At 40.8% G+C, this 11,494-nt stretch overlaps 1 protein-coding gene and 1 pseudogene across 1 annotated transcript; both read left to right on the top strand.

Moving 5' to 3' along the window:
* The first annotated feature begins 4,269 nt into the window (after positions 1-4,269).
* On the top strand, positions 4,270-6,518 carry LOC101591771 (annotated as a pseudogene).
* Positions 6,519-7,990: 1,472 nt separating this feature from the next.
* LOC101568673 (granzyme B-like) lies at positions 7,991-11,250 on the top strand. The gene is made up of 5 exons (XM_023707737.1): positions 7,991-8,057; positions 9,057-9,204; positions 9,682-9,838; positions 9,987-10,244; positions 11,047-11,250. The coding sequence occupies exons 1-5, from the start codon at positions 7,991-7,993 to the stop codon at positions 11,248-11,250; spliced, it is 834 nt and encodes a 277-aa protein (XP_023563505.1).
* Positions 11,251-11,494: the final 244 nt, after the last annotated feature.

Raw genomic sequence — 11,494 nt, 5'->3', positions numbered from 1 at the left:
GGACAAAGAGAGCATGAGAAGAGTTCTGAGAAAAACTTCAGAATGATGGACATCTTCATTATCTTGTGTTTTCACAGATACACCCAATAGACAAACATATGTCTCCTAAATATGTGCAGTTTGCTACATCAACTATACCCTAATAAAAGAGCACAAAAATATTTCCTACTTCCTCTTCATTTGATGTGATTTAGATATCACACGTGTGATACCTTCCATGGACTCCCAGCCATGTCTTTTTGGTCACAATCAGCTAAATAATTCAGAGACATTCACCAGAAATTTCCAAAGTCCGAGCTTCCATTTCTTTTTGCAATTTTACTGGTTAACATTCCTCCCTGATCTTCAAATGTACTACAGGCATCACCTCATGTTTTAATTCAGCTGCTCTTCAGCGTTGTACGTATCGGTGATTATGGACACCTAGAGCCAGGAAAGTGAAGCCAGGTGTACTGCCGATTGCACCCTAAGCAAGGCAACTTTGGACTGACCCGGGGGCTGTCTTGTGATGATGCCTGCCTTCCCGCAGAGGGTGGAAAGGTCCTTCCACAGAGCGACAGAATCTGTATACACAGCAGAGCCTCCTCTGCTGAAGAGCATTCATCAACCATGTCACCAGCTTAGCTCTATTTTGGGGACCTCGCCTCCTCACTCAGAGACTCAGGTCATACATTTGCCTGACTAGAGAAGTGGGGATTGGGAACCTGACTGCCACAGCCCAAGTTCTTCTCGGTAACTGCATGGAGCTGCTTCATCCCACAAGCCTTCATTAGCCCAGTTCCTGTGTTTCCCCAAGACAAGCCTGTGCCACTCCTCTTGTAACCATTCCTGTGGAACTCTTCCCTTTGTTAAACACATGCTTATGCAGGCTTTTACATGTGTATTATGTACCAATTATCATATAATTACATAATTACTGTAATCGGATTTAACGGCATAATTAGAATGTGTAATTACATAATTAAAACATGTAATTACCAAGTTTTAAAAGTTATGGAAATTATTATTTTAAATGAATAATGCATGTGTGAGTAGGGCAACTTTTGAAGTTCGCTGCTCAGGTCTTCCAAAAAGTCTTTTTAACTGGAAACACAATTTAACATCTAGAAAACTAGTTATTTCCTATGAGGTGTGGAATATCTTCAAGAATGTAAATGGACTTACTTCAATACTGAAAACCTTCTAGAACTTAACATCTGGAAAAACGAGAAGACAGAAAGGTAGCTCTCACTAAGGGTACATAAGCCCTCACTGGACTATTCAACTTTTCCATACATGTTACAAAATTTCTTAATGTAATCGATTGCACAAAATGAGTGGTCAGGCTAGTATGAAAGATATCACACAAGTGATGTTTGGGTAATTCCAGGAAATGGTGTATCTGGTTCTGCCTTTATGCTTGGCCTTAGAGCTATAACTTGACTTTAAAAAATTAAATACTGACTATATATTTTCTCCATAATAATAAAAGCCTGCCTCTACTGAAAAAAAAAATATTGTAGGTATTTCAATTCAGCAAAATGACCCAATATGGTCCAATATTCATAATAGTAATGGGTTATCAGGAGAACTCAAAATTGTCAGAGGTTGTTGACTTGAGCCTTTTACAGCTCAGCATATTCACATGGCATTATTTTTTATATCTTGTGGCTACACTTTTATATTGGATGGTTAAGACCAAGGTAAAGCAAGAACTATATAACTAGAAATGTAACAATTGTGTCTGACAAGGTCAGTCAAATCCCCTCAGGATTTACCCTGAAACCATGTACTGTAGTTTGTAGATCTTTTGTCAGTGTCAGCCTTGTGAATGACTCGTGGCCATTGCTTGACAAATTTGCCCTCTGTGAAAGCCTGAGAGAATGCTTTCTCTCTCAGTGACTCTCCTTAGCACACTATACATCATCAATCACTTTCCTCTGTGGGCACATAATCTCCTTGCATAGAATTTTTTTTTTTTTTGGTGGAATCAGGGATTGAACTCAGGCCCTTGCGCTTGCCAGGGAAGTGCTTATTCCACTGAGCCACATCCCCAGCCCCAGAACAAAAAATTTGGGACACCACTGAGTTACAGGATGTCATGGCACAGGTTCTTTTTATGTCCTGAGTCCTCACTGACCTTGAAGGGCTAGGGCCAAAATATTGGGTATCCTTGTAGCTCTTCTATTTCTCTAATTTTTGGTCTGCAAACTTTAGTAGCTAACCATCCAGAAGAGAAGCTTAATGATATCATTACCCTGTAACAGATGCAAGTGAGCTCAACATCACTATCTGTCTGAATATCAAATGCCTTAGATACAACATGGAACTGCTATTTTCCAACAACCATGGATATTCTAAACTTTAAATCCCTTTAGAATGTGAAAAAAAGAAACAATTGCAGATTTTTACACAGAAATTTAGAAATCAAACCATATACAACATTGTAGCAGGACAATCCTATGACTTTTTTCTTGTCTCTTGTTTTCTTTTATTACCTTTTTTAACAAACATTTACTTTAAAGACAGTATAGCAATAATTGATATGACTTTAAAAGTAGTATACATTTATTTTTTTATTAATTTTATTGAGAAACAAATAGTAATGAGCCAGTTTCAAACCAGGTTAGTAGGACAGTTTGTCTTCTAAATATGTACAGCAGTACACATTTAGAAGATAAATTTCAATTATGGTTTTAGTATTACACATTGTTATCCTCAGTGTAATTGCTTAGTTCCCTTCTAGCCAGAGTCCAGGCCGAGCATGTGTGTGGGCCCTTCTGTTCCCTGGATCCTTCTCACCTCAGTTTTTAAGAAAGTATTTTGATCTTGTTTAGTGTAATCTCTTTATAAATTTAAAAATGCAAATATTACATAAAAATATAATGAATAGAAATATTTGTTTTAATAGTGTTTGTGGACTGGACATTGTGTCTGCATCTTGTACAATGAATAACCACTAAGATGACAACAATATGCAATGTATTAATTATTGAAACTGTCCCACTAATCGGTTTTGAAACTGTCTCATTACTATTTGTTTCTCAATAAAATTATTTAAACATACATATATTAGATCATATTATCGTACTTCAGGATATTAAACCTAATTATTGAGTCAGACAGATAGCTCAGTAGAATAAATGCCTCCTGGCAAGCTCAGGGTCCTGAGTTCAATCCCTGGTACCGCAAAAAAAATAATAATAATAATGAAATAAAAATAAAGCTAATTATCAATAAGTGATCAAAATCATAATTTTTCTTTTATCTTTATGTTGCTATTTTAAAATGTACAATTTGAAAAATAAATTGCATGTTAATTTTTTAAATACAATTAGGTTACAAGTCCTATGGTGATGCTGACTAATCAATTTTTGTTGAACTAAAAATGCTTCAACTATACTGTTAAGTAAGAAAGATTGGGGTTAAAAGTGAATATCATACCATACACAGCACTGCTGTAAGGGTTTAGTATGCTCACTACATGAGTTTGCTGATCTGTGTGAGAAACTATGAAAACTAGTACAGTTCCTCAAAAAGCTGAAAGTTGAACTTCCGTTCAACCCAGTACTTTCCCTTCTAAGGCTTTCCCTGAAAATGTAAAAAGTCATGTTATTGAAGTGAAACACACATATCCACGTTTATAGCAGCACAACTCATAACAGCTACATCTTGCCTGCAACCTAGATGTCCATCAAGACAGGGATAAAGAAAATGTGATATATGTAAACAATGGAGTTCTACTCTTCAGTAAAGAAGGATAAACATGAGTCATTGGTAGGAAAATGGATGCACTTTGAGATCTTAATGTTCAGTGAAATAAATTATTCACAGAAGCTTAAATGTCACATGGTTTATCTCATATAAGAAATATAGTGGCTGGGGAGATGGCTCAGTAGAATAAGCGCTTCCCTGGCAAGCGCAAGGGTCTGAGTTCAATCCCCGGTAGGGGCGGGGCGGGGCGCAGGCATGGGCGGTCCCGGCACCGGCTTGGCTCGAGGTCCTAAGGGGTCTGGGCTCACCAGCGGGCCAATGGCATCCCAGGGATGTCCTTCGTATCTCGCTTCCCCGCCATAGCCTCACTCGTGGGGTTGCTTCGGAAATCGTGGCCCGCTGGAGGCTCCTGTACAAAAGTTTGGAAATCTCTTATATATTGCTTAAAAACATGTCGCGCGACAGAAACAGAATTCTGATACTCTGGGAAGATAGGCTCTTACTGAATTGCCCAGGGGACTTTGAACTTGAGATTCTCCTGCTTCAGCCTCCCAGAGTACTAAGTTTGCAGAGTAGATGGCGAAAAGAAAGCAAAGTGATTTCTTCTCTTCTGAAAATGCCAAAAGACCAAGGCAAGAATTCTAAGAGAATTTTAATAAAAATAGTGATGAAGATGAAGGCACAGTTTCTTTTACTAAAGGCACCTCTACCTTGACTCCAGCGGAAGTTGGGATAGAGAGTATTCATCTAAGAAACTTCATGTGCCATTCAATGCTTGGGCCCTTCAAGTTTGGTTCTAATGTCAACTTTGTGTTGGCAGCAATGGAAGTGGAAAGAGTGCTGTTCTCAGCTTTCACTGTTGTGCTCGGTGGAAAAGCAGTCGCTACTACTAGAGGATCTTCTTTAAAAGGTTTTGTGAAAGGTGGACAGAACTCAGCAGATATTACAGTCACATTGAGGAACAGAGGAGATGATGTCTACAGAGCAAATGTGTATAGTGACTCCATACTTGTGCAGCAGCACATCAGCGTGGATGGGAATCGGTCCTACAAACTAAAAAATCAAACAGGTGCCATGGTTTCTACTAAGAAAAAAGAGCTGATTGCAGTTCTTCATCATTTTAACATCCAAGTAGATAATCCTGTTTCTGTTTTAACGCAAGAAATGAGCAAGCAGTTCTTGCAGTCTAAAAATGTAGGAAACAAATACAAATTCTTCATGAAAGCAACACAACTTGAACAGATGAAGGAAGACTATTCATACATTATGGAGACAAAAGGAAAATAAATCAAGGGGAAGACTGACTTACTGAACTAAAGTGCCAGTGTATAGAGAAAGAGGAACATTTTCAAAGTATTTTAGAGTATTTGAAACATGAGATGGCCTGGGAAGTGGTCAAAGAAATTGAAAAACAGTTGAATGCAATCAGAGATAATATCAAAATTGGAGAAGATTGTACTGCTAGACTTGATAGAAAAATGGAAGAGCAACAGGTCAAACTTAATGAGGCCAAAACAAAATACAAGGATATTCAGGATAAACTAGAACAAATCAGTCAAGAGACAAATGCATGAGCACCAGAATGTTTGACATTAAAAGTAGATGTCACTGCTAAGAAAAGGAACTAAAATGAAGCTGAGGTTTTATATAACTATTCCCTAAATGAATATAAAGCCTTGAAGAAAGATGGCGAGCAACTTTGTAAAGGAATTGAGGAACTTAAAAAAAGAAAAAGTGTTGATCAGTATTTGGAAATGGAATGGTTGGAAAGGCAAAAAAAAAAAATGTTGGTTAGAGGAGAAACTGAAGGCCTTTCAGGACCAGGAAAATGCAACCAATCAAGATATGGGATAATTTCAACAGGCTATTGAAAAGGACAGAGCAGAGCGCGACAGGATTAGGAGAGAAGAATTAGATACGAAGCATGCACTAAACTATAGTCAGAGGCAACTTAAAGAATTAAAAGATAGTAAAACTGATCGACTAAAACAATTTGGTCCTCATGTTCCAGCTCTTCTGGAAGCAACAGATGATGCTTACCAATGTGAATATTTTACCTACAAACTTATAGGCTCTATAGGTGCTTGCGTTCACCTTGGGGATCCTGAGCTTGCCTTGGCTGTCAAATCTTGCTTAAAAGGACTTCCGCAAGCCTACTGCTGCCATAATCATGCCAATGAAATAGTTCTTCAGGCACTAATGAAAAGATTTTATTCAGCTGGCACCTCACGGCCACAGATAATAGTTTCAGAAATCCAGAATGAGATGTATGATGTAAGACACGGAACTGTTCATCATCCAGAGTTTCCAACAGTTCTGACAGAATTAGAAATAGACAATGCAGTTGTTGCAAATAGCCTGATTGACTTGAAGAACATAGAGACTGGGCTGCTAATAAAAGTAACTCTGTAGTTCGTGCAATAAAGCAGTCCTAGAAGCCACCCAGAAATTGTAGGGATGCTTTTACTGATGATGTTGATCAGGTTTTTGCAGGATGCTCTTCTTCATCAGAAAATACAAGACCTAAGTTCCTAAGCAAAAATGTGGATTCTGAAATAAGCAACTTGGAAAATGAAATTGAAAATAAGAAAGCCCAAATAGCAAACGTTCAACATTTGTCTGCTTGTGAAAGGAATATTAAATGAAATGAAGAACTTCTTAAAAGGTGCCAGCTACATTATAAAGAGTTAAAGATGAAAATAAGAAAAAGTAGTTCTGATATTCAGGAACTTCAGAATATAGAAGAGCACAAATCTATAGACATTGCAACCTTGGAAGATGAAGCTCATGACAATAAAATCAAAATGAAAATGAAAATTGATTAGAATACTTCGGATGTCTGATCCTGAAAGAGGACAAATGATATTGCCTTTCCAGCCCGCAACTCAGGAAGAAGACAGTGACCTGAACTGATCTGTGAATAACCTGAGGAGGGAATCTGTGAAGGGACAGAATTCTGACTGTTTAAGGAAGTAAAGCAAGACTGGGTTACTCCTTTTATCTAGCCACAAAAAAAGTGTGTAAATAAGCCTAGAAAACCAAGTACAACATGTAGTTTAAAACTACTGTTGCTTGCTTTGAGAAAAATCAGCTTTATAGTGCCAATTTGAAGTCTTTTTGAGTTTGTTTGGTTTTAAGGATTTGGGGTTTTTTAACCATCTACTTTTATAGATTCTCTTTTAGAAGTAACATTTTATACATTTGTACATGTACATGCCTGATTTAGTTTGTCTTCATTTATATGGAGATATTAACACTAGAATTGTACCTTCTCAAGGGGAATAGGACTTATAGAAAACAATTAAAATATACACAAAAAGAGGAGTTTAAATCACCAGAATCCAGATATTTAGAGATACAACTGTCCATCCAACAACATGATTTCAGAGGATTCAGTCCTGGAATCCAAGGAAGAAACAATATGGCAGAAAGACTTGGTTGAACAAGGAACACACTTCCTACACCCCAGAAAGCAGAGCACAGAAAAACCCAAAAAATAAGACTTCAGTGCCCAGATATACACCCCACACCTCCATCCCTAGCTCAGCTGATTCTAGTGGGATCCACACAACCTACCCAAAGTAGTGAGAATAACCTAGGGCAGTTTGCTAATTTAGACCAATAAATTCTACATGCAGAAACTTTTCTCAAAAATATTGAGAAAAGAGGAGGACTCCATCACACTGAATATTCATAATAAAATAGGAGGTGCTTAGGACACCCTGGGAAGGAGGCTATGAGAATGCAAGAGTCATCAAGTAGGTTTAGTACACAGTGGCTATGCTTTGTTACTGATGAGGACATCACTCCACCATAGCCTTCATGAAATTAGGTTATGGGATTCTGTCAGCTTCACCAGATGGCCAGCTCTCTCTTTCCGACAGGCTTGCTCCTAACACAAGAGAAGGGCCTAATGCTCATCTGCTGCAGCATCTATCCTGATGGACTTATATCACTTGTGTTGTAAATTCTGTCACTAAGAACCCAGGTTTATGAGACTTTTCTTGGAAATACCACATTCTCCAGTCCCCACCATACAGCTGTGGGTTTTTCATGTGGGCTGCAACAGGTGATCTGCCATGAATCATCAGGAGTGGTCATCTTCTACAATGATGTACAGGAAGTCATGAGAGGAGGCATTGGATTCTGTCTTAGAAAGCCTCCCATAATGAAGACTCACAAAACCAGACAGAAACATAAATGACTGAGCCAACTCCTCCCCTTTCCTCTACTGGGGACTAAAAAACAGCAAGGACAAAGCTTCAGAAGATCTCACCTTGGAAGCCTTCTTGGGAAGATGCAGCAGCTTCTGCTTCTGCTCCTGCTCCTGGTACCCTTCTTTCTACCCCTCAGGACAAGGGCAGGTAAGTTAACAACTCCATCTCCAAGAGGAACAGACCATTATACACAGGACATGAGTGTCCTGTCCTCTGCACATCTCTGATTGTTCTGTCTACCAGTAATGTCCTGAACCTTACTTCCAATCCACCAGAGAACCCCAAATATGGCACTGGGTAGGCTACAAAAACTGTTCTTAACAAGAGCCAGGGGAAACTATACCCTCACTAGGTGCCAACGTTTCTCATCTAGAAAATGAGTCTTTCCTCAAAGTATCAGCTAATGGTGAGAAGTTACAGGAGAAAGTATCAAATACTCCTGTATAGGGCTGCATAGGCCTGTCTTTTGTGTCTGGCAGGAGAAAGCTGCTGCCCTCATCAGCAGCTTAGCAGATTCCCAGAATACTACTATTGCCTTTCCTCAGGTATCAAGCAACTCTGCTTGATCCAATTCTGCTTTATCCAATGCTGCATTCCATCCATTCCTTACTTTCTCTCCTGCTTTCCATATGAGCCACACAGACAGACTCTAACTAGCCTGTCTTTCAGAATCCCATCAACACTGTCCTACAAAGCTTGATCCAGAGACTACCTGGAGATGTTCTCTTACAACCAATAAACAGTCCTGGGTCACCCACTACCTGTCAGGGCCTAGGAAAGAGGGTTAGACAACATCTAGAACACACCTGAGGCCCTGTCATTAAGATGCATCAGAATCCTAGATATCACAGGACTGTGAGCGTTTAAGGTTCTCAATGGAAATGAAAGGTCAGCAGAGGAATTGTGGGAAAACTCTGGTTTTTATTGTCTCCAAACAGGTATGCACATCTCCAGTGCATGGAGAAGAAAGATTGTGAGACCAAGACCTGACTTCCTTCCTTATGTAAAAATAGCTAAGGCTCTTCCTTCCAGGTTCCTCCTAGCTCCTCAGCCTCCCAGGTGGCAAATGTCCAGAAGTTCTGGAGTCAAAATGTAGATGCTCAGGCACTGACTCAGTGGCTCTTCAAAACTGGCTTTTTCTCTCAGGGGAGATCGTCGGGGGACATGAAGCCAAGCCCCACTCCTGGCCCTACATGGCCTTCCTTCGTCTCACAAATATTACTCATGTATGGAGGTGTGGTGGCTTCCTGATACATGAAAAGTTTGTGCTGACAGCTGCTCACTGTATGGAAAGGTGAAGAAGGAAAACTAGCCCCCGCTTTGGGGAAATGCTCCTCAGATACCCTTCCTCCCGAGACACTCCTCAAGCTCCTAGAAACACACAAGAAGGAGACTCCTTTCAGAGTGAAAGGGGCTACCCATGTCCCAAGGGTTGTCAAGCAAGTTGGCACCTAAGGAATTGCAGACATAGGAAGACCAGGGTTAGTAAATCTGACATATTAAGGCCCAGGATCATGCCTTGGCATAACAATAGACAGTAAAGCAATTGTTTGTGTTTTCATGAAGGTAACCGAGCCCTGAGAACTTCTGGAGCCCTAGGTCCAAGATTTCAGTCTGTGTTACTAAGAAACAGAAGGAATGGTCAGTCAGGCAGGTGGCCCTCCTTTCATCTGGACCTCAAACATGTACCAACTGTAGCCTGCTACTTACAGCTCCTGGGATGGGTCCTCTGAAGCTCCACATTCTTCAAACCACTCTCCTCTCTTTACAGACCTTTGCACTCACAAGGTCGAGAAATAATCATTAAACTAGGGGCCCACAACATCAAGCAGCAGGAGGAGACTCAGCAGGTCATACGTGTGCAAATAAACATCCCACATCCACAGTACAACCCTGAAAAAATCACCAATGACATCATGCTGCTTCAGGTAAGGCACACCTCCCTGCTGCTCTTCCTCTCTTCCTACAGGATTGCCCCTACTAGTGGGACTCTGCACCTTCCCTCCTTGCCATCATCCATCACTGTGTCCAGGCCAAGAAAGCACAGGTTCATATTTCTTACTTCTTTCCCATCAGCTGGAGGAAAAGGCCAATCTAACTAAAGAGGTGCAGATTCTGGAGCTTCCCAAGGGAAAATCTCAAGTGAAGCCAGGTGCAATATGCCAGGTGGCTGGTTGGGGACGGTTGGCCCCCAAGAGAAAACTTCCAAAAACACTGCGGGAGGTGAAGATAACAGTGCAACAAGATGAGGAGTGTAAGAAACACTTTCTCATTTATGACAGTGCTACTCAGATCTGTGCTGGGGACCCCAAAATTAAAAAATTCCCCTTTAAGGTAAGATGGTGGTTCTTTCACACTTTACATTGGGAGAAAGAGTGTCTGGGAAAGATGTAGGAACAAGAACCGCACTTCATGGGGCTGGGGAGATGGCTCAGTGGAATAAGCACTTCCCTGGCAAGGGCAAGGGCCTGAGTTCAATCCCTGATTCCACCAAAAAAAGAAGAAGAAAGAAAGAAAGAAAGAAAGAAAGAAAGAAAAAAAGAAAGAAAGAAAGAAAGAAAGAAAGAAAGAAAGAAAGAAAGAAAGAAAGAAAGAAAGAAAGAAAGAACAGCATTTCATGACTTAGTAAGCTGAGAGAATTCTTCCTGAACTGACAGGTAACTGAGGCATTCATCACTTCATGAAGGTCCCTCTGGAGAAGAGTGCCACTCTAGTAGCAGGAGTTTGCAACACACTGCCTGAGCTCACATCACAGACAATAGAAACCATTCCCTAGTGTGCAGTAGCTGTAGCCAATTGGCTTTTCAGAGCCTGCTGACCCTCATCTTCCCTGCTCCATGCCTAGACACTCATCTGTCTTCCTGTCTTTAAACACAAGCCTGATACCACTGGTCCCACAGAGCTCTAGAGGGAAGAGGTCCCAGGACCTGGGGCAAGGACAAAGGCTGATCCCATAAGTGAGGGAAAACAGGAACAATGTCAACAGTCAGAGAAGGCAGCTAAGGGTCCTGGGGGCCTGTCCTTTCCCCTCATCTCCCACCAGCAAAATATGAGTAGTACTTCAAGAGGGATTTAGGACACCAGAGGGGAAAGGTCAGGAGGACACCTGCCTCATGACCTCACTCTCTTTTTACAGGGTGACTCTGGAGGCCCCCTCATGTGTGGAAATGTGGTTCAGGCCATGGTCTGCTATGGAATAAACACTGGCAATCCTCCAGGTGTCTACACCAAGCTCTCACCTTATCTAGACTGGATAGAGAAAACCATTAAGCACATCTTACGGCAGGAAACAAACAATGCGACCTCTCTGAGCAGTCATCTTTCCTGGGCCAGAGCTTAGAAGAGATCTGGAGCACACACCAGCAACTAAATAAATGTCTCATCTCAATAAGAAAGCTTGTTTCTTGTTTGTTCATGTATTTTCCTTCACAAGCATCAACTCCGTGCTCAGAAGGCCAGTGGGACAAATATGATGCTCACTGCCTCCTCTCTTCCTGATTCCCCTCAATACCTTCAAAATCCCACCCAAAGCTGTTAACCAGGTCCCTCTAACCTACTCTAGCTTTCCCATAGCCTCCCTTTTT

This window comes from Octodon degus, unplaced genomic scaffold (genome assembly GCF_000260255.1).
Source record: "Octodon degus isolate 3935 unplaced genomic scaffold, OctDeg1.0 scaffold00307, whole genome shotgun sequence".
Classification (NCBI taxonomy): Eukaryota; Metazoa; Chordata; class Mammalia; order Rodentia; family Octodontidae; genus Octodon; species Octodon degus.
The sequence above is the reverse complement of the archived record's forward strand: the minus strand, read 5'-3'. Positions and strand labels throughout refer to the sequence as shown.

What these genes read in the sequence shown, in the direction of transcription:
- LOC101568673 (XM_023707737.1), top strand. Translation starts at nt 7,991, where the DNA reads ATGCAGCAGCTTCTGCTTCTGCTCCTGCTCCTGGTACCCTTCTTTCTA. An exon ending in ACCCCTCAGGACAAGGGCAG is followed by an intron (nt 8,058 to 9,056) that starts GTAAGTTAACAA and finishes TTTTTCTCTCAG; the next exon opens with GGGAGATCGTCGGGGGACAT. An exon ending in TTAAAAAATTCCCCTTTAAG is followed by an intron (nt 10,245 to 11,046) that starts GTAAGATGGTGG and finishes CTCTTTTTACAG; the next exon opens with GGTGACTCTGGAGGCCCCCT.